The following is a 24,888-nucleotide window of genomic DNA, read 5'->3' as shown; positions in this document are numbered from 1 at the left end:
GAGCCCTGCCCTGGTCGCCGGCCCTGGCCGAGGCCGCGCCTCCGCGCCTCCGCGCCGTGACGCCGCCGCCGGGCGCGGGGACCGCGCCGAGCCCAGGCCCCCGTCGCCGGGCTCTCCGCTCGGCCCAGGGGCGCTGGAGCCGCCGCGGCGCTCGCCTGAAAAAGTTTCCCCGCCCGGGCTCCCTAGGGTAAGCAGCGAGGGCGCGGGGACCCGGGCCCGGGGCCCGGGGGAGGTAGCGCGCCGGAGCCAGGCCTGAGGGGAGCCGGCCGGGCCGGGCCGCTCTGCCGGAGGAGCGAGCTGCGCGGTCCGGGAGCCCCGGCAGTGGAGAGTCGGGGGCGCTGGCGCCTGACCTGGGCTCAGCCGCCTTTGGAAACTGGCTCCCGGGCCTGGCCCCAGGGTGGAGTCGCGGAGAGCAGGAAGGGCGCCCCGCAATCCACCTGAGCGCGCCGGCCCAGCTCTCCCGCTCCTGCCCGCGCCGGTACTTTTCCGCTGGGGGCCAGGGCAGCCCTCTGACCTCAGGAAGCGCCTGCGGGGCCCTCGCTGGGGGCGGGATGGGGAGAGAATTCCAGAGGCGCTGGGTGCTCCCGCCTCCCCGCAGTCCTCGGGCCGCCGGCGCTCGCCCACTCGGCGGCCGGAGAGGGCCTGCGTTCCGCCAGGAGAGGGGAGGAGCAGCCTGGGGGAGCGGAGGGGACGATTCATGGCCCCCAGTCCGCACACCTGTGCAGTAGAGGACTCAGGTGCGGCCCACCGCCTCTGGTAGGCCGGCTCAGGTACGTTCAGTAGCTGCCTTCCGCGGAGACCTGGCCATGACACCGTGGGTTGGCGGGATCGAGGGGCGGGCTGCTTGCCAGACAGGTCTGATGGCAGGCACTTGTCTAGTCAGAACCTGCTTTCCCAACCAACATCCCCCACCCTCTTGCCCCTGGGGTGCAGACCCCTCTCTCCATGAGAGTTATGGAATTCTCTTCCTGACTTGGGAAGTGAAAGGGAACCCAGGTGATGTGGCCTACTTGAGGGCTGAGCAGCTGCTGGCCAGGTGTGGATACCGCGAAAGAGAGCAGCCTGGCCCTGTCTCACCAAGAACAGCCCTAGTTTTACTATTTGCTGTAATGGGCTTCTCCGTAAGATTTGATTTTTTCAGAAAGGATTCTGTGGCTTAAAAAAAAAGTTTGAAAACCGCTGGTCTAGCAGTTTTTACCACCAAGGAAACTGAGGCTCAGGGAGAGGAAGTGACTGGTGGAGGATCATGCAGTATATAGTAGCTGAGCAGGGACTGGAAGACGTCATTTCACAGGAGCCTCCCTGCATGAGTAACAGGACCTGGCCTGGTGTCTGAGCAGCCCTCCTGCTGTCACTAGCCAGACTAGTGCTTTGGGTGGGTGCTGTGTGGGTGCCTTGGAGTGGCTCTCTGTGTCAGGAGGTTCTGGAGCTGGACAAAGGGCTCTGCCCCCCAGAGCACAGCCAGGAAGAGCATCCATAGCTGTCTGTGGCCACTGGCTGGAAGTGGGTCCCCTGTGCTAATGGGGTCATAAGAAATACAGCAAGAAATGCAGTTGAGACAAATTGGGACTCAGAGGGTGAGTCAAGAGTTTGGAGTTGGGGTGAGAAAAAGCCCATTTATTGTTCTTAGTTCTTACTTTTGGTGAGGAGTCCTCCCTCCATCCCGGATACTGAGGCCCAGCTGTCTGAGATGATGTTCTGGAAGGCACGCCCACTCCTCACTATGGCTGGGGCAGGGGGAGGCTGATCCTGTTTCTTGGGGGACTGTTTGGTGGTGCGTGAAGCCTGCTTTCTTTCCGGGTGCTGCAAGGTAACTAAATAGCTATGTAACACAGAGCAGCTGTGGCCCTACCCACAGTGCAGAATCAGGGCTAGACCCAGATGAACTGAGCCTTGATTTGGGGGCCCCAGCAGGGCTTACAGCTCTGTGGTCAGGGGAGTCTACATGACATCTGGACCCAAGAGGCAGCTGTCCTGGTGGCAGAAAGGAAGAAGTGGCCCTGTTCCTGTAGGCCTTCACATCTTCTGTTAAGTGAGGGGTCTCTTCACCCTTTAGGGCTGCGGTGTCTGGAGGTCTAACCATTTCTGAAGCCAGCTTTCTGGAACCAGCCACTAGGGCAGTGGTTCTCAACCTGTGGGTCGCGACCCACTGGAACTGTATTAAAGGGCACAGCATTAGGAAGGTTGAGAACCACTCCACTAGGGTGTCATGGGACTGTGGCTCCTAGGCCTGCCCTGGAGCCCTGTGGACTCTGCCCATCAGGGGTGTGCAAGAGCTGCATTGTGGATGTCTCCTGCCATCAGCTGTGAGGTTATTTTGGTCCAAACTGAAAATACTCCAGGAATTGTATATGGAGTCCCCCCACCCTCCAGGGTGGGATTGCAAGCAGCCAGGCAAGCCAGTCATAGCTGAGGGTAGCCCCTGAAGAAAGTGAGGCGTTCCTGGTGGCAAGCCTGCCTATCTAGCTCCCCAGGCTCTGGGTGAGCTGGGGTACCTTCGTTTGCCACCCAGCAAAGTGTGGCCTTAGCCACAGGAGTGACAGAGACATCTGGGGCCCTGTGGGCGCTGCTCAAGGAGACAGGATACCCACGCAGCACCACTGAGACCTCTCCCAGTGTCCCCCCACCCCAGGGGCTTGGCTTTTGGGTGGTTAGGGGGCTTATGTGGGGACAGTTATGTGGCCCCAGGCAGAGAAGTCCCGCTGTCTGTTTGCTGAAGGAGGAAAAACAACATGCAGACTATTGATTCAGCCTCACCTTGGTGCTCCTGGCTCAGCAGCCAGTGTTTGCCCTGGCAGCCGGGCTCAGATTACGCAAGGCTGGTGGGCGTGGAGTGAGCTAGGGGGTGGCTGGGGGGCCTCCAGGCCTGGAGAGGGCTGGGGAGCCCAGCTCTAGTGTTCCCCAGGAAATGTAAAAAAAGAGCCTGATTCTGACTTCACTGATACCTCCCATCTTAGCCATAAAGGGGGTGAGCCTCTGTGGTCCCCACTCAGCCCCCACAAAGCCCACCCCACCTCCAATTGCCTACTCCTTCCCCCAGGGCTGCAGGCCTTTGCTAATAACTCCTATGGCTGAATCTGCTTTACTGAACCAGGAAACCCTAGTGAGTTGTATAGACACCATTCATTTAAAAAACTTTAAAAAGCCAACATTTTATTCCTATGCAAAATATAACTTGGTAATTTGGAGAATGTACAATGACATAGAGAAGAAAATAACAATTACTCGTAATTCTCACCATCTTGAGAGAATCACTGTTAACATTTTAGCATGTGCCCTTCCAGATTTTGTTTTGAGTTATGTATAAATATACGTGTATAAATAGTTTTTATAAACAAAAAATGGGATTATGTGTATATACTGCTTCATAGTGCACCTTTCTTACTTTTATCGTGGTAAGTATGTATCCATCTGTTATTGCTGATTCTGGGTGACCTAAGCCTCAATGCTCTTCACCCCGCATCCTGTGTCATGCTTGTGTTCTTGCATGGAAGAAGGCCCTGGGGTTTCTGGGGTGCCCATCTAATCTCACAGAACTTGGTGGGGGCTGGGTGTCTTTTTCCCCCATTTTCCCAGAGCCCCTTTCTGGCCTAGATTGAGCCACTGGTTGGGGAGAGGGCAGCTTTAGTGCATGGCTGAGGGGAGGTACTGACTCTCTCCCTCTGTTCTTCTCAGAGCTGCCAGCCCTCGCCCTCTTGAGCCCACCAGACTCGGCCCCATGCCCCCACCAGTTAACCCCGGGCTACGGGCAGTGAGCAGGCACGTGGGAGCTGAGGCCCTGTGACCAGGCCACAGAGACGAGAGCTCGGGGTTCTGGCCACCTGCACCCCCATGGAGCTGAGGCCCTGGTTGCTATGGATGGTGGCAGCAGCAGGAACCTTGGTCCTGCTGGCAGCTAAGGCCCAGGGCCAGAAAGTCTTCACCAACACATGGGCCGTGTGCATCCCTGGGGGCCTGGCAGTGGCTGACAGCGTGGCACAAAAGCATGGATTTCTCAACTTAGGCCAGGTGGGTGTTCAGGACACTGCCCATGGGTGGGGCCAAGAGAAGACAGGGACTCTGGTGCCAGGGGGCAGGAACTGCTGGGCTTTTCTCAGGCCGTTGTATAGTAGGCATGTTCTACGTGGCCAGTGGGATGGGTACAGTGGCTGTCCCTGGCCCTGGGGTGTCAGCATAGGTCTCCAGATGACCAGTGCACCCCAGTGAAGGTGAGTCCCCTGCCTGCCCCACTGCCTGCCCTACTGTCCTGTCCCTCACCGTTGCAAGACTCCCATGCAGCCATTGTCCACTCCTGTCCCCTGCCTCCCTGGGGATTGACAGATGGAAAGCCCAGCTTAGTCGCCCTACTTTATTGCAGATCTTCGGTGACTATTACTACTTCTGGCATCGAGCAGTGACGAAGCGGTCCCTGTCACCTCACCGCCTGCGGCACAGCCGTCTGCAGAGGGAGCCTCAAGTGAGTGTGGCCCTGGCCACCTGCTGGCCCCTGCTGTCAGGAATCTCTCACACTTCCCCCACCACACACAACAACTCGCCCTCACTTCCTCACAGGTACAGTGGTTAGAGCAGCAGGTGGCCAAGCGACGGACCAAACGGGACGTGTACCAGGAGCCCACGGACCCCAAGTTCCCCCAGCAGTGGTACCTGGTGCGCTGCCTCCTCAGCCTGGCCCCCACCCCTCCCACTGCACTGTCCACCTACTGGAGCTTCTGTGGGGGGACAAGGCTGACTTTGAGGGGCCCCCCTGACTCTCCCTTCCCTTCAGCCTCTCCCTGCACAAACTTGAGGTGGCCTACCCAGAATTTTTCACATCCCATGAAGTCCATACAACTAATGGTGGCATTTCCGGGGTGGGTGGAGAAGGTGTTGCAGTGGGGAGGGGACTTGAGACTCACACAAATACCCATGTCCCGTAAGTGATGGGGATGGCTGTCTCCACAGTCTGGTGTTACTCAGCGGGACCTGAATGTGAAGGAAGCCTGGGCCCAGGGCTACACAGGGCATGGCATTGTGGTCTCCATCCTGGACGACGGCATTGAGAAAAACCACCCAGACTTGGCAGGCAACTATGTGAGGAAGTGGGGGCTGGCTGTGGTCTTTGGCAGGGTGTCTGGGGCTGTCCTATTCTGCCTGTGAGGACAGGCTACTCCTGATGGTGGCCATACCCTTTCTAGGATCCTGGGGCCAGTTTTGATGTCAACGACCAAGACCCTGACCCCCAGCCTCGGTACACACAGATGAATGACAACAGGTAAGGAATGACAGGACCCTGGCCTCTCCCTCCCTTGTCTCTTCCAGGGAAATGGGGCTAAGCCTGGGTGGAATGTGCACGCTTGACAGGCTGAAGGCTTCTTTCACGGTCCTGGTCCAGCTGGGGCTCTGAGGGAGGGTTTGGTTAGACCAGAGCTGGCCACTGCCAAGGGGAGTGCTGGAGAGAGGGGTTGTGCATAGGACATGGTAGTCACGGGGGGCATGTCTGCTGCACCCTGTTTCCCCTACCCATGCTGTTCTCTTGGCCCTGGCAGGCATGGCACACGGTGTGCAGGTGAAGTGGCTGCAGTGGCCAACAATGGTGTCTGTGGCGTAGGCGTGGCCTATAATGCCCGCATTGGAGGTGGGTGTGAGCCTTGGTTATTCCATCTTTGGGAGGGCCCTTCAATGGGACATTCCTCTGCTTATTGGTCATTGCCCACCACTTTCCCACTGGGTCCTTTGACCACACACGTATTCCATAAAGGATTCTCTCTCAATGACTCAAAAGCTGGATGCCCTAGTCCTGGTGGCCTTGTGGGGTGGGATGGGTGTCTCTTAGCAGAAGTCTCCCCAAATCCCCAGAACCCATCCTGAGTCCTTCTGTGGCAGGCCCTGATCACCATGCTCCTTCAAAAACCAGACTTTCGTTCTAGACTAGAATGTGTGGTTGGGGGCAGAAGGTGACTGCCTCTCTTCTCTTTTCTGGATCTGGTGTTTGAAAGACAGAGCCAGACAGGCAGTTAGGGGCTCTGGGTTTCTCAGCATCAGCATCCACCATCCCCTTCCCATCCCCAGGGGTGCAGGGCTGGGTGTGCTTTGGGGAAGCTAGACCCACGCAGCATCCCTCTTGGTGCTCCCCTCATGGCCAGGGGTTCGCATGCTGGATGGCGAGGTGACCGATGCGGTGGAGGCCCGCTCTCTGGGCCTGAACCCCAACCACATCCACATCTACAGTGCCAGCTGGGGCCCTGAGGACGATGGCAAGACAGTGGACGGGCCAGCACGCCTTGCTGAAGAGGCCTTCTTCCGGGGGGTTAGTCAGGTGAGGTGGGGTCTGGTCTAGCCCCTGTGGCAGTCTGGATGCTATCCTTTCTGTTGCTCTCTTTTTTGTATTTTTTGATTTTTAAATTTATTCTTGTGTTTAATTTTATACAAAGTATGTTTATTAAAGCATTAACAGAAAAAGAGTAAATAAAATATAAATCACCCATCACCCCCGACTCTGAGCATTGAGTGATGATCCTGGCCTAGTCTTTGGGCACTGACATATTTGCAAACATATAGATCTACTAGGGATCTCGCAGGGGACCCCTCCTGGGGATAAGTGGTCCCCAGAGAATGAGGCCCCAGCTCTCCCAGTCTTCAGTAGCATCTCCTTACCAGGCCTCCCCCAAGTCCTGATCCTGAGTGACCCCAGCCCACTCTGTCCACAGGGTCGAGGTGGGCTGGGCTCCATCTTTGTCTGGGCCTCAGGGAACGGGGGCCGGGAACACGACAGCTGCAACTGTGATGGCTACACCAACAGTATCTACACGCTGTCCATTAGCAGTGCCACACAGTTTGGCAATGTGCCCTGGTACAGCGAGGCCTGTTCATCCACCCTGGCCACAACCTACAGCAGTGGCAACCAGAACGAGAAGCAGATTGTGAGTCTTGCCCTGGGTGGGGGCTGGGGAAGTGGGACTGCTTGCTGGCTCTGCCCAAGGTCCCCTTTTGGACCCCATCTGCCTCTCATCCCCCTGAGGCATCCCCCCTTGCTAAGGCTCCAAGGGCCTGCGGAGCCATCTGTGAAAGCTTCAAGATGTGTAGGCCATCCCTGAAAACACAAACCACTCTTTGTGGTCTCCAACCTCTAGTTGACCCACTAATTCCTTGGGAAACTGAGGCCCAGAAGGGGCCAACCACTGGCCTGTCTGCAGCAAGTTAGCAAGGCAGCAGCTGGGACTGAGGCCTCTTGACCCTGGCCTGCCACACCCTCTGCGATGCCCTGGGCCTGTGGACAGAGGGAGGGCAGGCAGGTGATCCTTCTAGGTCCCTCTGCCCATCACAGACCCCAATGCCATTGTCCCCCGGCAGGTGACCACTGACTTGCGGCAGAAGTGCACAGAGTCTCACACGGGTACCTCGGCCTCTGCCCCCTTGGCAGCTGGCATCATTGCTCTCACTCTGGAGGCCAAGTAAGTGGGTGGGGAGCCAAGGGGCAACTCTGAGCCTATTGGCACTCTCTGCAGGACAGCTCTCTGTCTGCAGCTGCTTCCAAAAAGACTGAGCCTTGGTCTCTCTCTTCCTCCTTTGCAGCAAGAACCTCACTTGGCGGGACATGCAGCACCTGGTGGTACAGACCTCAAAGCCAGCCCACCTTAATGCTAATGACTGGGCCACCAATGGTGTGGGCCGTAAAGGTGAGGGCAGGGTGGCCCTGTGGGCTGAGGTTGGATGCAGGTTGAGGGGTCACTCTACACCTCCCAGCTGACCCTACTTCCTTGTCCCCATAGTGAGTCATTCATACGGCTATGGGCTGTTAGACGCAGGTGCCATGGTAGCTCTGGCCCAGAACTGGACAACGGTGGCCCCCCAGCGGAAGTGCATCTTGGACATCCTCACAGAGCCCAAGTGAGGAATAGACCCGGGGTGGGGTGGGAGGGCCAGTGAGACCTGAGAGTTGCGGGGGTGCCTGCTTGTCCCTCTGGGCTGGACTGACTCTCCTGATGCCCTCTGCACAGGGACATTGGAAAACGGTTGGAGGTGCGGAGAACTGTGACAGCATGCCTGGGTGGGCCCAACCACATCACGAAGCTGGAGCATGCACAGGCACGGCTTACCCTGTCCTACAATCGTCGTGGTGACCTGGCCATCCACCTGGTTAGCCCCATGGGCACCCGTTCCACCCTGCTGGCCGCCAGGTGCGTGCCCTGTCCCCTGCTGAGCACCTCGTGTTCATCACAGCCCATGTGCATGCCTTCATCCAGCCATACCTCTGTGCTGTTCCATACCTTAGGAATCCCTGGCTCCCACACATTTTGTGCTATAGTGGGTATCCCCTTGTTTAGTGGCACCTTTCTGGAATCCCTTGGCTGAGAACATCCCCCCTGGCAAACACCTGCAGGTGTTTCCAGCCCTGGAGGGTTGTGGCTTGCCCATGAACTATGGGCTGAGTGTCTCCTGGCTTGGGCCCCTCGAGGCCTCAAACAGCTATGTGTAACCCCCCCTCAGGCCACATGACTACTCTGCAGATGGGTTTAATGACTGGGCCTTCATGACCACCCATTCATGGGATGAGGACCCCTCTGGCGAGTGGGTCCTGGAGATTGAAAACACCAGTGAAGCCAACAACTATGGTACTGGGGGCGTGTGTGGTGGGAGTCGGGGGACAAAGAGGATTGCTGTTGGGATCTGGGGTGCCAGGCACAGTGCCAGCACCCTCAAACTCTTGCTTCCACCCCCACTCCGGGACAGGTACGCTGACCAAGTTCACCCTTGTGTTCTATGGCACAGCCCCTGAAGGGCTGCCGACACCTCCCGAGAGCAGTGGCTGCAAAACCCTTACATCCAGCCAGGCCTGCGTGGGTCAGTAGTGGGTGCTGTGGGCTGTGGGAGTCTGAGGCTGGGAGACAGAGGCTGCCTGTCCTGCAACCCAATTCTAGGGGGGAGAGGTCTCATGAGACCTGGGGCTTTTGGGATGATCACCGTTCTGGGGCAGAGGCTCCTGGGTACTGTGAGGACTACTTGGGGTGCCAGGGTGCTGGGCCTGAGGGCTTATGTGGCCCCATGGCCCCAGCTGACATACACACCCCCCTTCTGGCAGTATGTGAGGAGGGCTTCTCCCTGCACCAGAAGAGTTGTGTCCAGCACTGCCCACCAGGCTTCACTCCTCAAGTCGTGGACACACATTACAGCACTGAGAATGATGTAGAGACCATCCGGGCCAGTGTCTGTGCCCCCTGCCATGCCTCATGTGCCACCTGCCAGGGGCTAGCCCCCACAGACTGCCTCAGCTGCCCCAGCCACGCCTCACTGGACCCTGTGGACCAGACCTGCTCCCGGCAGAGCCACAGTAGCCGTGAGTCCCCACCACAGCAGCAGCCACCCCGGCCGCCCCTGGAGGTGGAGACAGAGCCACGGCTGAGGGCAGGGCTGCTGCCCTCACACCTGCCTGAGGTGGTGGCCGGCCTCAGCTGCGCCTTCATTGTGCTGGTCTTCGTCACCATCTTCCTGGTCCTGCAGCTGCGCTCAGGCTTCAGCTTCCGGGGGGTGAAGGTGTACACCATGGACCGCGGCCTCATCTCCTACAAGGGGCTGCCCCCTGAAGCCTGGCAGGAGGAGTGCCCGTCTGACTCAGATGAGGATGAGGGCCGGGGCGAGAGGACCGCCTTTATCAAAGACCAGAGCGCCCTTTGATGAGCCCACTGCCCACCCCCTCAATTCCCTCCTTGGGCACTTTTTAATTCACCAAAGTATTTTTTTATCTTGGGACTGGGTTTGGACTCCAGCTGGGTGGCAAGAGGGGCAGAGACTGCTTCCTGCCCTACCCTTGGGCCCACCTGGCTGCCTGAGGTGGGCCCCAGGACCAGCTGCAGGGTGGAGGTCCTCACTCCCAGCCCCCATGTGGAGAAAGGAGTGACCCCTTTAGGGCAGCTCTCCAAGGCCTGAGCCCTGGCCAGAGTATGTGAAGAGGGGCAGCTCTTTCCAGGATTCCTGACCCAGGCTGCACAGCTCTTTTCCCTTCTCTGTCCCTCTAAAGCAATAATGGTCCCCATCTAGGCAGCAGGGAGGCTGGCCAAGGAGGTATTCAAAGGAGGCGGCCACTTCTTCAAGGGCTTTTGCGTCCCTGACCATGTCCCCCACTCCTGGTGAGCCTCGTTGGAAGCAGTGATCATAGGAAGGGACCAAGGCAAGGCAGGTGCTTCCAGCTGTGCACGTGCGTGCCTGTCTTTCTGTCTCTGACTCGAGCTAGGCTGGCCCAGCCAAGGCTAGAGCTCCGGCTGCACCCATGCTGCGTCCCAACCACCCTCCTCTCTTTTGTACCCTTCCCTCCCACCAGGGCCCAAGTCCCTGTTTTCTGAGCCCGAGGCTGCCTGGGCTGTTGGCACTCACAGTCCTGGAGCCCCTGGGTGGGTGGTGAGGAGGGACAGTGACCCAGCCAGCCTCTCCCGCCTCCTACCCAATGCTGCTTTCCCCTGTGGGGATCTCAGGGGCTGTTTGAGGATATATTTTCACTTCGTGATTATTTCACTTTAGATGCTGATGATTTTTTTTTTTTTTTTGTATTTTTAATGGGGGTAGCAGCTGGACCACCCACCTTCTCATACCCACCGTCCACTCTGCTCCTCCCCTGGCTGCCCTGGCCCTGGGGCGTGGGGCTGTAGCATGTTGCTGAGGAGTGAGGAGCAGCTGAGCCCCACCTCCTAAAAGGCAGGCCAGACAGGCAGGCTCAAGGAAGGAGGGGTCAGGTGAGAGGGGCAGGCTGACATCCGTGTTTCATGTGGGGCTCATTGTGCCAAGGGCTCAAGGGTCACTGCCTCTCCAAGTGCCAGGGGTGGGCAGGTGGTGGCACTGAGCCCTTCCAACACTGTGCCCTGGTGGAGAAAGCACTGACCTGCCGTGCCCCCACATCCCCTCTTCTGACGTGCCTTTTGCACCCCTCCCATTAGGACAATCAGTCCCTTCCCACCTGGGAATACCTTTCTTGTCCTCTTCCCTAGCCAGTTCCCATTACCTAGCCACCTGCCCAGGGGTGCCCCCTCCTTTCCCATCCCGCACCCTCGTGGCCAGCCCAGCTGGTTTTGTAAGATACTGGGTTGGTGCACGATGTTTTTTTTCTTGTAATTTAAACAGGCCCAGTATTGTTGCTTCTATTTAATGGACACGAAATAATGTTAGAGGTTTTAAAGTGATTAAACGTGCAGACTATGCAAACCAAGCCTGGCACCCAATGTGGTGATGTTCTTCTCAGTGCTACTGATTGCATCCTAGCTGGGGATCGGGGCCAGTTAGGTCTACATGTTATACTCCCTGCCTTGATGTTAGCCTAGGTCAGGACACCACAGTCCTCCAAGGGGCTCTAAGGCCTCCTGTAGGGAGGCGGCACCAGCCCTCAGTGGAAGGAGACAAGTCCCAGGGTATGAAACAGGACCCCTGGGCCTTGAGAGCAGCATACTTCAACTCCCAAAATCCTGCTTCCCAGCAGAGCACGGTGGAGAGTAACTGGGCCTATGTCCTGTTTTTGGGTGTCCTGGGCTGAAGTGACCCAGCCACTGGCCGTAGGGCTGAGACCTGAGGTGGGGCGTGACTTCTGCTTAGGGGAGCCTGAATTCCATGGGGAAACTCCAAACCTCTCCACTCCAGCGTCTGCCCCATGACTTGCCCCCAGGTCTCTCTGGGGATGGGAAGCCCCTGACTGGGGATAAGAGGGGAAAGGACTATACCTGAGAGACAAGCCTCTCTGCTTCAGGATATTAACTTGGAAGTTGTATTTAAGTGGAGGCTGGTGCCTGAGTTGTCTTTAGGGAAGAGGGTGGGGTGGTGGGAAAGACTTGGACTAGGCTCCCCACCTCCTCTTAGGGGGCAGCCCAGCCTGGTGCTAAGACTACCCCAGCAGGGAGGCCTTGTGCCCAATACCTGCCTGGGACCTTACCCTGTGGCCACCCCCAAGCCCACCTGGAACCCCTTCCCTGTGTTCCTGGGGCACTGCTGGGCCCTGGGGAGTGCTGGGCACAGGCTACTCTTACAGGGCCATTCTTTCCCAGCGCCCTCCTCCCTTCCGTTTCCGTGGCCACGTAGGGGCTGGCTGGGGCTGGCCAGAGGCTGCGGCCCAGTGCTGAGCAGGGGGGCCAGCAGGCATGGGGGAATAGGCCTCTGCTGCCCGCCCCTTCCCCTCCGCAGGCCCGCCCCAGGGCTGGGGCCAAATGAAACCACTGGAGGAGGAAGCACGGAATCAGGAACTGGCTGGGGGTCGCACAGGCCTGAGTCTGTTCACGGCCACCCCAGGAGCAGCTGCCTGTGGGGGTAACGCCAGCATCTCAGCCTAGAAGGCATGAGGGACCCAAGGGAGGGGCAGTGGGAGCTGAGGGAGGGGTATTAGGCAAGAGCTGGTCAGGTGGTCAGAGGGCCAGAGGTCGGGTAGGAGCCTTGGAAAGGTAGGCTGGGCCATAATGGCTTCCTAGAGCTCTAGCCAGGGCAGTCTTGGCCCTGTGGAGGAACTGGGCACACACACCCCTGGGAGGACTTTTGGGTGCAGGCCTGGGCAGGGAGCCTGCGCACTGGTTTCTGTTCCAGAACTGGGAAGGGGACCCTGGGTGCTAGAGAAGCGATGAGGGGCACGGCCAGGCCAAGCTGCTGCTGGAGGCCCGTGGCTGCATTTCAGCACGGGACCCCACTGCCTATTTGCAGCCTCTCCTTACCCTGCAGCCCTCAGCCTCCACGTCTCACCCCCCATGCACAGAAGCTGTCTTGCCCGCAGGGATGGCCTTTTCTGTGTCCTAGGACAACACTATGGGCTTCTCTTCGGAGCTCTGCAGCACTCAGGGCCATGGGGCCCTACAGCAGATGCAGGAAGCTGAGCTTCGCCTGCTGGAGGGCATGAGGAAGTGGATGGCCCAACGAGTCAAAAGTGACAGGGAGTACGCAGGACTGCTTCACCACATGTCCCTGCAGGACAGCGGGGGCCAGAGTCGGGGCATTAGCCCTGATAGCCCTATCAGCCAGGTGAGCTTCTGTGGGGCTCCTGTGGGTGCCTGGCACACCTGCCCTACCTCTCCCTCTCTTGAAGCCTGCTGAAGAGGGGCTAGAGATTTGCCAAGCCTAGGCTTGTGTCCCCTGTGTCCCCATCCTGTGCTGCAGTCCTGGGCCGAGATCACCAGCCAAACAGAGGGCCTGAGCAAGGTGCTACGGCAGCATGCAGAGGACCTGCACGCAGGGCCCCTGAGCAGGCTGAGCCTGCTGATCCGTGAGCGCCAGCAGCTGCGCAGGACCTACAGCGAGCAGTGGCAGCAGCTGCAGCAGGATCTCATGAAGGTGGGCGGCAGCTGGGGTCGTGTTCTTTCTGTCTGAGCATTGAGCCTAAAAAGGACAGTCTTGCACAAGAGCCCCTGGACTCACTAGGGAAGTGCAAGTGCCTGACCGCAGGGCCTGCTCGGGCCTTGCAGCTTCCTCTCTCCTGGGCTGGCTGCTATCAGCCTGTCTGTGCATTTCCTGTCACTGGGTGTTGCCAGTTCCTGGGCACAGTGCTGGGAGTGCAAGGGCAAGTGAGCCTGACACTGCCAGGAGGAGCTCCGGGTCTGTGTCACCTTCTGCATTGCACCATCTGGCCCTGGGCTGTGAGGACAGTGAGGACTGAGGGCAAGTCTGTCTGCCTATGGCCTGGGCAGGCTCCTCCCAGGGCCTCAGAGACAGGGTGGCAGCGTGGCCCATGATGGCTGAGGACTCAGGGTGGGAGTCCTGGGAGTTGGTGTGTCTAGGCTTGAATCCTACCCAGCTCCTCAGGGCACAGGCTGTGTGACTTGGAGCTGGCTGTCCAGCACCCTGGTCACCTCCCTGCACCACACCCCTTCCTGTAGCTGGGAGCCATGGTGCCACGAACCCACAGCGGCCCCTGGTGGCCAGCCTGGCCCCCACTCTCTGCCCAGAAGATCACCTACTTCAAGGGTCAGCTTGCTTTTGTAAAGTCCTGCTGGAACTCATCCAGGCCTCTTTGTCTTCATACTGTCTATGACTACACTGGCAGAGATGAATTATTGTAATACAAACCCTCTAGGAATGTAATCTGCAGGACCCAGTGCAAAATGAAAATATGGGGCCCCTTGTTAAAAGATCGTTATGAATTTTTAGATGGTGATAATAGGGCATAAAACCAAGCATAGGGCCTGAAGCTGGACCTCCCTGCTACTGGAATACCACTCTCAGGCCAGGAAGGGACATTTGTAGCCTGCCCAGTTCACCTCTTTTCTTTGTTTTCCCCAAGGCCTGTCTTAAACCAGCTTCTCTGACCCTGACTTTGATAGGCAGCTTTCCCAGAAGCCTGCTGCCCTTCCCTGGGCTAAAGTGTGCTACCAGCCTGGCTAGCAGGGCTTGCCTGTCCAGGAATTCACCTCAGGCAAGAATCTCCCATGCTTGAGGACCTACTGTCTCATACCAGCCTATCCTCTTCCCTCCAGATCCACAGCCATGACATCGAGAAGCTGAAAAGCCAGTACCGAGCCCTAGCACGGGACAGTACTCAGGCTAGGCGCAAGTACCAGGAGGCCAGCAAAGGTCTGTGGCTTCCCTTGCAGATAGAGTGGGACTCCCTAGTCGGTGTTGACATATCCACGGATGCCCAGAGCATGGGGGCTGCCCAGGCCTCCCTGCTGTCACTCACATCCCTTGCCTCCCCACTAACAGACAAGGACCGTGACAAGGCTAAGGACAAGTATGTGCGCAGCCTATGGAAGCTCTTTGCCCACCACAACCGCTATGTGCTGGGGGTGCGGGCTGCACAGCTGCACCACCAGCACCACCACCAGCTGCTGCTGCCCGGCCTGCTGTGCTCGCTGCAAGAGCTGCATGAGGAGATGGCAAGCATCCTGTAAGCCCCTACCCGATGTCCTCCCTGCAGCAGCTGAGTCCTGCTATCAGGCCCAGAGGCAGGGCCCAGAAAAGTCAATACTATAAAAAATGCTGGCCAGGGCAGCGCCTGTGGCTCAAAGGAGTAAGGCACCGGCCCCATATGCCGGAGGTGGCAGGTTCAAACCCAAACCCAGCCAAAAACTGCAAAACCCAAAAAAAAAAAATTGCTGACCACACAACCATATGAAGAGACCTGAGTTGAGGCCTGGAGCCAGTCTTGCTCACCAAGCTACACTATCACAGGACCCACATCCCCAGGTGCCACCATTTACTAAGCCCCATCCTAGGCCCTGGGTTATAGCAGAGACTGACGTGGACAAAACCCTATGTCTTAGGGACCTTTCATTCTGGAGGAGAGAGGAGTTGATGAGTGTAGCAGTAATTGCTATGGTGAAAAGTCCAGTAAGAGGAGATCAGGAGTGCTAAGGGGGCAGTGGTGATAGTTGTACATAGTGGGACAGCTTCTTTGAGAAGGTGATGTTTGAAGAGAGCCCTGAGAAAGGTTCAGGAATGAGCCGTGGGGCTATGTGGAGAAAGATCATTCCAGAAAGAACAGCACAGGTGGGAGAGCATCAGGGAACAGCAAGGAGCTGGAGGCACCCCACAGAGTGAGGGAGGGAGAGTCAGACAGGAGGCTGGAGGATGCAGGGTCAAGCCACTGGGCGACAGAAGGCCCTGCAGCCTACTTCCAGGACTGTGGCTCTGGGTGAATGAGAAGAGACATGATCTGACCTGTTTGAATAAGGTTGCGCTGGCCATTTGCTAAGAATAGACTTAGGGGGCAAGGACAGGGGCAGGGAGGCTGTCAGGCTCTGCAATAGTCCAGGCCAAAGTTCTTGGCCACTTGGGCCTGAGCAGCAGCAAGAGAGGTAGGAAGTAGTCAGGTCCTAGGTATATTTTTGAGGGTGGAGCGATGGGGTTTCCTTATGGGTTGGAAATGAAGCAAGAGATAGGGGCGAGGAGTACCAGGAATCTGCCTGGGCTGCCCAGAACATGGGGTTGCCATCAGAGTGTGAAGAAGGCTGTGGGCAAAAGCACTTTGGAGAAGAGTAGGAGTCCATTTTCAACCAGAAGAAGCAGGTGTATAAGAGGTGCTTACTGGGTATTGTGTTGTGAGCCAGGAATGAATATGAGAATGTGCTCAGGGAGGTGGGACTGGGAGGTGCAGCAGGTAGGCAGTACAGCAATGGCTCATACCAGAGCTCCAGCTGTGAGGCCACCCAAGGCAGGGACGATGTGGCTCCCGCTTAATGAGCACATCCTGTACACTGGACATTATGGACAGGGTTACAGCTCCCAACTTCTCCACTGTACATAGCAGGAAACAGAAGGTCAGCAAGGAAGTCAGTAATTTGGCTAAAGTCACGTGACAAGCACATGAGGTGGGGGTTAACCCCCTGCACTGATTGCAAGTCCAGAGCCATGATTCCCCCTGTCCAGCTTTGCCCAGCATGAGACCCCCCTGACTGGGGGTCCCATCTGTGGTGTAGGAAGGAGATCCTGCAGGAATACCTGGAGATGAGCAGTCTGGTTCAGGACGAGGTAGTGGCCATTCACAGAGAGATGGCTGCAGCTGCTGCCCGCATCCAGCCCCAGGCCGAGTACCAAGGCTTCCTAAGACAGTATGGGTAAGCCTGTCATTGCACCTGTAGGGCACTGGAGCCACTGGCCTATTCACTGACGGGGCACTGCTTCCCACAGGTCTGCACCTGATATCCCGCCCTGCGTCACCTTTGATGAGTCACTGCTTGAGGAAGGAGAACCACTGGAGCCTGGGGAGCTACAGCTGAATGAGCTGACTGTGGAAAGCGTGCAGCACACGTGTGTGGCAGCTTGGCTGGGGTGCCCAGCAGAGCATGGGTGTTTGTGGGGAGGCCAGTAGTGGACACTGTCCATACAGAGCTGTGGCCAAGTGGTGGGACCTGTGTGACTCCACAGGGGTGCATCTGAGGGGCTTGGCTCTAACACTGCCCTTCCCTTGGATATAGGCTGACCTCAGTGACAGATGAACTGTCTGTGGCCTCAGAGTTGGTTCTCAGCCGACAGGAGGTGGTCACTCAGCTGCAGGGCGAGCTTCAGAACGAGGAACAGAACACCCACTCCCGGGAGCGGTGAGTGGGGGCCCTCCTGCATTCCTTCCCTTGCTGCCCACCCTATGGACTGAGCCCCTCTCTCCCCTTCTGGCTCCTGCCTGCAGGGTGCAGCTTCTGGGCAAGCGGCAAGCACTGCTGGAGGCCCTGCAGGGGCTGCAGGTGGCCCTGTGCAGCCAGGCCAAACTGCAGGCCCAGAGGGAGCTGCTGCAGACCAAGCTGGGGCAGCTGGGCCCTGGTGAGCCCCCGCCCGTGCTGCTGCTGCAGGATGACCGCCACTCTACATCGTCCTCGGTGAGCCATCATCCATTGCTGCTGCCCAACAGCCAGGCCTGCCCCCTGGGGCCGCACTCCTCATTTTTGCCCTCCCCCTCCCTAAGCCTGGTCACCTGCTGACGTCTGTCCCTGGCCTCAGGAGCCGGAGCGAGAGGGGGGAAGGACGCCCACTCTGGAGATCCTTAAGAGCCACATCTCTGGAATCTTCCGCCCCAAGTTCTCGGTGAGTGGTGTCCAGCCTGGGCTTGTACCCCTGCCCATCCCTTAGAGGTGGGCCAGGCCAGGAGTCTAAGCAATGCTCCCCCATGGACTCCCCACGATGGTGTTTTGGGTTTCATCACTGGGGACATACTAGACAGGAGGCTGTGCCCAGGCTTCTTTTACTAGCAGTCCCCTTCTTCCTGGGACTCCAGGCTGAAGATATCCCCAGACCTTGCCACTCTCTCTAGGCCCCTCTCTCCTCACCATCCTTGCATGCTGCAGGGACCAGCAGCCTGGGAGGCTCTCCCTGCTCTGGAAGTGATCAGGGCCCTGTAGCCTAGAAGAAGAGGCACCAGCTGGGTTTGGGGTCAGCCAGCTTGGGCTTTACTCCCAAGCTCTGCCCAGTGAGACCCTGAGCCAGGGCACCGCCCCCTCTAGGAGCCTGTGGATGCTGGCATGCTGCCCACTGGTTGTGAGGACCGAGGGCACACGAGTTGGGGAAAGACCTGGCTGGTCTGGTTCCTCCCCACCACTGGCTGAGTGACCCCTCATACCTCCCTGGCCCTGCCCAGCTCCCACCACCACTGCAGCTTGTTCCTGAAGTACAGAAGCCCCTGCATGAGCAGCTGTGGTACCACGGGGCTATCCCACGAACAGAGGTGGCAGAGCTGCTGAGGCACTCTGGGGACTTCCTGGTGCGGGAAAGCCAGGGCAAGCAAGAACATGTGCTGTCAGTGCTGTGGGACGGCCTGCCGCGACACTTCATCATCCAAGCCTCAGACGTGAGTGGAGCTGCATCCTGGACCTTCTCCAGAGGAACAACCTTGCCAGGGCAGGAATTAGCTGTGATGCTTTCAATGCTTCCCTAGCATAGCTGAAATGGACCACAGAAACCACCCAATCCTGCAACAAAATAGGGTCCTAAGTGTATGTCACCTCCTGGGAAGGGGCAGCAGGGTGTCGTGTATCATCACATGGTGCCTTTCTGAGAAGTACCTCTGCCCCTGGCCCTGGGCAGTCCCTTTCTCCTTGCTGCCCTCCTTGTCCTGTTCCTGGGCTCAGGCCCCCTCTCCCAACTGCACCCCTGTCCTGTTCTGTCCCAGGACTCAGGTCCCCTTTCCCTGTGGCTCTCCCTGTCCCGTCCAAGGACTCAGGTCCCCTCTCCCTGCTACCCTGTCCTGTCCCAGGGCTCAGGCCCCCTCTCCCTGCTATACCCTTGTCCTGTCCCAGGGCTTAGGCTCCCTCTCCCTACTGTACCCCATCCTGTCCCAGACTTCAGGCCTCTCTCCCCACTGCCCTCCCTGTCCTCTTCCAGGGCTCAGGCCCCCTCCGAATGGAAGTTGCTGACCCCAGGTCCCTCTGCCCATAGAATCTGTACCGGCTAGAAGGGGACGGCTTTCCCAGCATCCCGTTGCTCATCAACCACCTGCTGTCTTCCCAGCAGCCCCTCACCAAGAAGAGTGGCATCATCCTACACAGAGCCGTGCCCCGGGTGAGCTAGGCCCTGCCTGGCCCATGCCACCTGTGACAGGGTTTGAGGGGGTGTGAAGGCCAGGCCCACCCAGAGTCAGGGTAGCAAGGGCTTTCCAGGTCCCCAGTTTACACACAGGATGTGGGTGAGCCCTCCCTCTCAGGGGTCCAGATCCCCTCTGGGTGTGGCCCCTGAAGGCCACACACTAGGCTGGAGCTCAGCTAGTCAAGGCATCTGCCTGGTCCCTGAAGTCATCTGAATGTGCTCCTGATATGCTCCAGCCCATGTGACAGGCCAACGTTCCACACCACTGGGGGGGGGCTAGCCCTCCTCTTCACTGACTTCTGACCCTAGTACTTCTGACCCTTCTGACCCTTCCCTAGGACAAATGGGCACTGAGCCACGAGGACCTGGTGCTGGGCGAGCAGATCGGACGGGTGAGTGCACCTCTATGTGGCTGTGGCTCTGCCAGCCTCCTAGCCACCCCCTTCCATCCCACACCCTGAGTCACACCTGAGACCTTTCCAGCCTCCCTGCCTCATCTGATTCCATACCACTGACACCATGCCCAGCTACCACCATGTGTTGTCCTCCATGAAATGGGACAGTACCCACTCTGAAAACTCCCCAAATTGGCTCTCCTGCAGCACTCCCGGGGGGGGTCCACTGCGTGCTCAGAGAGACACAGTATTAATGTCAATGATGAAATGCCTGCTTAGGAAATAAGTCATTCTCCTAAAAATCAAGAAAATTCAAAGCCAGGGGAAAGTGATTTTTGAGTTTTCCACACCACTTCTGTCATGTTGAGGTGGCTGTCTCTGCCTGTCTGTTGTGGGACATTCTCCTAGAGTGCCACAGCGAGCAGGTAGAAGGGCTGAGTGGAAAGCAGGCAGGGGCAGGCAGGCTGTGTCCCTAAGCAGAAGAGGTCAGTGGCTGGGAAGCTTTGGTGGGAGCCCAAGGCCATTTCAGGGGAACTTTGGAGAGGTGTTCAGTGGACGCCTGCGAGCAGACAATACCCTAGTGGCAGTGAAGTCTTGTCGAGAGACGCTTCCGCCTGACCTCAAGGCCAAGTTTCTACAGGAAGCAAGGTAAGTGATAAAATAATTGTCATGGCAGGGCTCACTGTGTGCCAGTGTAAGTGCCTGCCTGAGTTCTCCAGGCCCCCAGGCGGGCCATCCCACCAGGCATCCTAATCTACTGGGCATCCAGATCTTCAGGCCTCTGAGAACAACTTTTCTCTGTGGTGGCCCTTCTCCCATCCTCGGGGTCCCCGAACGGGAGGTAGGAGGTGAGAGGCAGGAAGCACCCAGCTGGGCCTATGGGCCTAAGCAGCAGTGCCCCCTAGGATCCTGAAGCAGTACAGTCACCCCAACATTGTACGCCTCATCGGTGTCTGCACCCAGAAGCAGCCCATCTATATCGTCATGGAGCTGGTACAGGGTGAGCAGAGGGCACAGGCCTGGGTAGCACCACACCCCAGCCACCCTAGGAGGCTCAGTGCAGCTCTCCTCCACCTCCAGGGGGGGACTTCCTCACCTTCCTGCGGACAGAAGGCGCCCGCCTACGGGTGAAGACCCTGCTGCAGATGGTGGGGGATGCGGCCTCTGGCATGGAATACCTGGAGAGCAAGTGCTGCATCCACCGGTGAGAAGAAGGCAGCACCTAGACCCCGGAGGAGGACTCGCCCCTCCTGGGGGAGCTGCCATTGTGGGCAGCTTTGTCTAGAGGGCTCAGCGCAGGCTGAGCAGGTGGCTTTGGCCACGTGAGCCCTCTGCCCTGCTTCATGCAGGGACCTGGCTGCTCGGAACTGCCTGGTGACAGAGAAGAATGTCCTAAAAATCAGTGACTTTGGGATGTCCCGGGAGGAAGCTGATGGGATCTACGCAGCCTCAGGGGGCTTCAGACAAGTCCCCGTGAAGTGGACTGCTCCTGAGGCCCTTAACTATGGTACCTGGTTCTCGTCCACCCTGGGCTGCAAGGCAATGGGCTGGGTGTGGGTCCTGCCACCAGCTTTACTCGGGCCCCTTGGCTGCAGCCCGCTCATCTTACCTCACTCCTCTGCCTCGCTCTTCCACAGGCCGCTATTCCTCTGAGAGCGATGTGTGGAGCTTTGGCATCTTGCTCTGGGAGACCTTCAGCCTGGGGGCTTCCCCCTACCCCAACCTCAGCAATCAGCAGACTCGGGAATTTGTAGAAAAAGGTGAGCAGCCCCTATACAGGACAGCAGCCTGGGGGACAAGCCCTTTTCCTAGTGCTCCACTGCCTCCTCCAGTGACCTCCCAACCTCCCCACCCAGTAAGCCCCTGTCACAGGCTAAGGTATAGGCAATTGTATCCCTCCTCACAACACGTGAGGTGGGGATTAACACATACCTCCTACAGATGGAAAAGTTGAGGGCTGCAGAGGTCGCACAACTGGCATGTGGTGGGATGGGAGCAATACCCAGGCCTCTGTGTCCTTGGGCCCTTGTGAAGGAGAGGGGCTCCTTAGCAGCCAGGCATCTGAAGCAGCACACACAATGTCCCTAGGGCTGCCAGGGGCCCTCAAGCCCCTTTCTCATGCTGTCCCTGTTCTACAGGAGGCCGCCTGCCCTGCCCAGAGCTGTGCCCTGACGCTGTGTTCAGGCTCATGGAACAATGCTGGGCCTATGAGCCTGGGCAGCGGCCGAGCTTCAGCAACATCTGCCAGGAGCTGCACAGCATCCGGAAGCGGCATCGGTGAGGCTAGGATCCCCTTCTCAAGCCACTGGTCCCTGTAGGCCTGAGTGGTTCTAGTTAACACGCTGGATAGCTCTTCACAGTCCTGGACTCCAGCCACCAGCACGTGTCCTACCAGCAGGGTGCCTTAGCTCTGCACCCTCCAGGCAGAAGCAATAAAACCACTTGTGCCCACTGAGTGCTTTTGGCATGTACACTCCTCTGGAGGGAAGGTCACAGAAGGCATGCAGGACTGGCACAGTGGCTGTGGGACAGAGGAGGACGGCAGTACTCATGGGGCAGAGCTGACATGCTTTGGTAGCAGTTGGATGTGAGACTTGGGGAAGGAGGGAGAATGATCAGGCTGAGATACAGGCTACGACCAGATGGCTGTGTCATTCCTTGAAATAGGATTACAGGAAGAGGATCAGAGCTACAGGGGGGGCAGTGAGTTTAGAGACACTGCACTTGAAGGGCCCATGGGGACAGAAATGTGTGTGAATAGTCTGGAAACCCAGATGGAGGTAAAGGCTGACCGTGGAGGTGTGAGAGTCAGGGCTTAGAAATGTTAGAGAGTGGCTGACACCATGGTAGTCACAGAGAATTCAGGAGGAGAGAGAAGAGAGTCAAGAAAAGTTAGGAGTCCACTCACAGGAGACTGATGTGACTAAAGAGAAAGAAAATGCTTCCCAGGGAATTTGTCTCTCAAGACAAGTATGCTGAGTAATGAAGTGCATAAGGTCATCTGAAACCCTCACAGCAGCAAAAGCAAAGATCAAGGAGATGAGGAAGTGTGAACAAACCAGAAACACAGAGACCAGGAAGGATTTATAGTACAGCAGAACAAAGCAATGAGAAGCTCAAAGTAAACGGCCATCCCTCAAGGAAGTTCAGGAAATGGTTGACAACTATTTTCAGAGATAAAAGAGACCCCTATAACTTGTTTAGATAAGAGGAAGTAAAGCTGGAGTGTGATTAAATGCAAAGTGAAACCGTATCTCCCAGGGAAGTACTGGAAAGCAGACCAAAGAACTTCTGTTTCTGGATAGGATGCGGGGCAGATCTCCTCAGGCCACCACTGCTATTACCACTGTTAGTAAAAAACAGATAAGATGAAAATAATCTTATTTTTAAGGAGAATGGAGAGAGGTAGAAGACATGAAGGCTGGATGAACTGAAACATCATGGAGGAAAGAGCTTCCAAGTTGGATTAGTGGTACATGGATTTTCTTCCCTGATGCATCTATAGACTTGGCACATTGCTAAGGATCAGACATGGCCCAGCAGAAAGACTCTTTTGAGGAAAAGAGAAACAGATAGTTCTTGGTGGTTGCAAGTACTGTGCTATGGATTGGGAACTAGAAGAGCCCAAAATGCACAGCAAGTTATCCCCTAGAGAACATCTGCTGAGTTCTGAGGCTGTGCAGGAGACCAGGCTGGCCCTGGACTTGCGTGTTTAGAGAGGAGGTCTGAAACAAAGATAGCTGGTACCACTCATCAAGGTGTTTGCCAGGTTTAGATCAGTGTGGCTTGGGAGACTAAAGAGCTCCATTTATTTATATATTTTTTTTGAGACAGAGTCTTACTATGTCACCCTCAATAGAGTGCTATGGCATCACAGCTCACAGAAACCTCAAACTCCTGGGCTTAAGAGATTCTCTTGCCTCAGCCTCCCAAGTAGCTGGGACTACAGGCGCCCGCCACAATACCTACCTATTTTTTTTTTTTTTGTAGTTGTCATGGTTGTTTGGCAGGCCGGGACTAGGTTTGAACCTGCCAGCCCCGGTGTATGTGGCCAGCACCCTAGCCACTGTGCAACAGGTGCTGAGCCAAGAGCTCCCTTTATATCTATGAAAAGCAGAACTTTAACAGATGAAAAGAGATAGAGACTGGCCAGACTCTCAATCCAAAATCCAAGAGAGCTGTTCCTAAGGGACAGGGACAATCAGGGGAGGACTGAGTTTTACCAGAACTGTAACTCGGCTCCAACCTAAGAAATCAATCCATCAAGGTGATTAGCTCCTCTGGGAACCCTCTCTGGTAAGTGGGGTGGAGGAATAACACAATCTGAAGCCTCTATCTTTTTTTTACATACAATGTGTGAACCATAAAATGTAAACAGCATAAAGCATGCAGAAAAAAAGAGAAAAACAGGGCCAATACACATGAGAAAAAAATAAACAATAGAAGCAGACCTGGAGATGGCAGATGAGAATCTCTTTTTTCTTTCTTTCTTTCTTTTTTTTTTTTTTGAGACAGAGCCTCACTTGTTGCCCTACGTAGAATGCCGTAGTGTCACAGCTCACAGCAACCTCAAACTCTTGGGTTTAAGGGATTCTTTATGTGAGCCTCCCAAGTAGCTGGGACTACAGGAGCCTACTGCAATGTCAGGCTATTTTTTTGTTGCAGTTGTCATGTTGTTTAGCAGGCCCAGGCTGTGTTCAAACCTGCCAGCCATGGTGTATGTGGTTGGCCCCCTAAACACTGAGCTACGGGTGCCTAGCCAGCAGAAAACGTTTTAAAAATAACTGGTTAAACAGAGAAAAAGATGAGTAAATAGAGGCAAACATAGAGAATTTCAACAGAGTTGGATTATTAAAAAAAAAGAATATTAAATTGAAAAAATATCTCTTTGGATGAGTTTCACAAAAATTGCTAGAAATAAAAGATAAAATCACAACCATAGTTAAAGATTAGACATATCTACTAGACTAGTGAACTTGAATTAATGAACTTGGAGATAATGTTAATCAAAGGAAGTACAGAGGAAAAAAGAGAATGTAAAGAACAGAGTCTAAGAAACATGTGGGACTCTAATATATGAGTAACTGTAGTTACAGAGGAAGAGGAAAGAGGATTTAGGGCCAGAACAAACTGGAAATGACCCAAATGTCCACACAGGAATAAGAAAAGACAACAAACCATTGATACATGTGCCAACATTGGTGAATCGCAAAGATGAGTTTCGCAAAGATGAGTTACACAAAGAAGGCAGACATGAAAAAGTGCTTACTTATGACTCCATTTTATGAAGTTCAAGAATAGGCAAAACTAAGGCACGAAGTAGTGGCTATGTCTGTGGTGCACTGATGAGAAAGGGTGTGAAGACATAGGAAAAGACCCACACAGTTCCCTTCTAGCCTTGTATGTCTCTACATAGTACATGTAGGCCAGGCTAGACTGCAGTCTGCCCTAAGTCTTAGCAGAATGTGCTGTGATTCCTCCTGAATGAGGGGAGGTCAGCAGCTCAGAGACTACATCGCCACAGGGCCACTTCCCTTCCCTCTTTCTAGTTTTA

General features: G+C 56.4%; 2 protein-coding genes across 5 annotated transcripts; both read left to right on the top strand.

Annotated features, from left to right (window-relative positions):
* The first annotated feature begins 639 nt into the window (after positions 1–639).
* Positions 640–11,172, top strand: FURIN (furin, paired basic amino acid cleaving enzyme). Of its 2 annotated transcripts, none has more exons than XM_053581926.1 (16): positions 640–770; positions 3,676–4,008; positions 4,358–4,456; positions 4,552–4,647; positions 4,942–5,070; positions 5,175–5,251; positions 5,526–5,614; positions 6,123–6,295; positions 6,687–6,899; positions 7,330–7,430; positions 7,552–7,655; positions 7,749–7,866; positions 7,977–8,156; positions 8,467–8,591; positions 8,710–8,820; positions 9,059–11,172. In XM_053581926.1, exons 2-16 carry the CDS (start codon positions 3,832–3,834, stop codon positions 9,649–9,651), a joined length of 2,385 nt encoding a protein of 794 aa, XP_053437901.1. In that variant the 5' UTR covers positions 640–770; positions 3,676–3,831; the 3' UTR covers positions 9,652–11,172. The 2 variants fall into 2 exon arrangements, with proteins under 2 accessions (XP_053437901.1, XP_053437902.1); XM_053581927.1 differs by lacking the exon at positions 640–770 and adding an exon at positions 833–1,577.
* A 144-nt stretch (positions 11,173–11,316) lies between these two features.
* Positions 11,317–21,789, top strand: FES (FES proto-oncogene, tyrosine kinase). Of its 3 annotated transcripts, XM_053581924.1 has the most exons (19): positions 11,317–12,258; positions 12,736–12,957; positions 13,093–13,266; positions 14,406–14,502; positions 14,632–14,815; positions 16,347–16,484; positions 16,558–16,677; positions 16,845–16,967; positions 17,054–17,240; positions 17,362–17,445; positions 17,996–18,205; positions 18,793–18,915; positions 19,278–19,331; positions 19,864–19,982; positions 20,240–20,334; positions 20,415–20,538; positions 20,684–20,841; positions 20,972–21,094; positions 21,473–21,789. In XM_053581924.1, the coding sequence occupies exons 2-19, from the start codon at positions 12,745–12,747 to the stop codon at positions 21,613–21,615; spliced, it is 2,469 nt and encodes an 822-aa protein (XP_053437899.1). In that variant the 5' UTR covers positions 11,317–12,258; positions 12,736–12,744; the 3' UTR covers positions 21,616–21,789. The 3 variants fall into 3 exon arrangements, 2 of the variants coding, with proteins under 2 accessions (XP_053437899.1, XP_053437900.1); XR_008378263.1 differs by lacking the exons at positions 20,240–20,334; positions 21,473–21,789; XM_053581925.1 differs by lacking the exons at positions 20,240–20,334; positions 20,972–21,094; positions 21,473–21,789 and having other exon boundaries at positions 20,415–20,826.
* The last annotated feature ends 3,099 nt before the right edge of the window (positions 21,790–24,888 follow it).

The sequence above is a fragment of the Nycticebus coucang genome, chromosome 2, assembly GCF_027406575.1.
Source record: "Nycticebus coucang isolate mNycCou1 chromosome 2, mNycCou1.pri, whole genome shotgun sequence".
NCBI classification, from domain to species: domain Eukaryota; kingdom Metazoa; phylum Chordata; class Mammalia; order Primates; family Lorisidae; genus Nycticebus; species Nycticebus coucang.
This window is presented reverse-complemented; position numbering and strand designations above follow the sequence as displayed.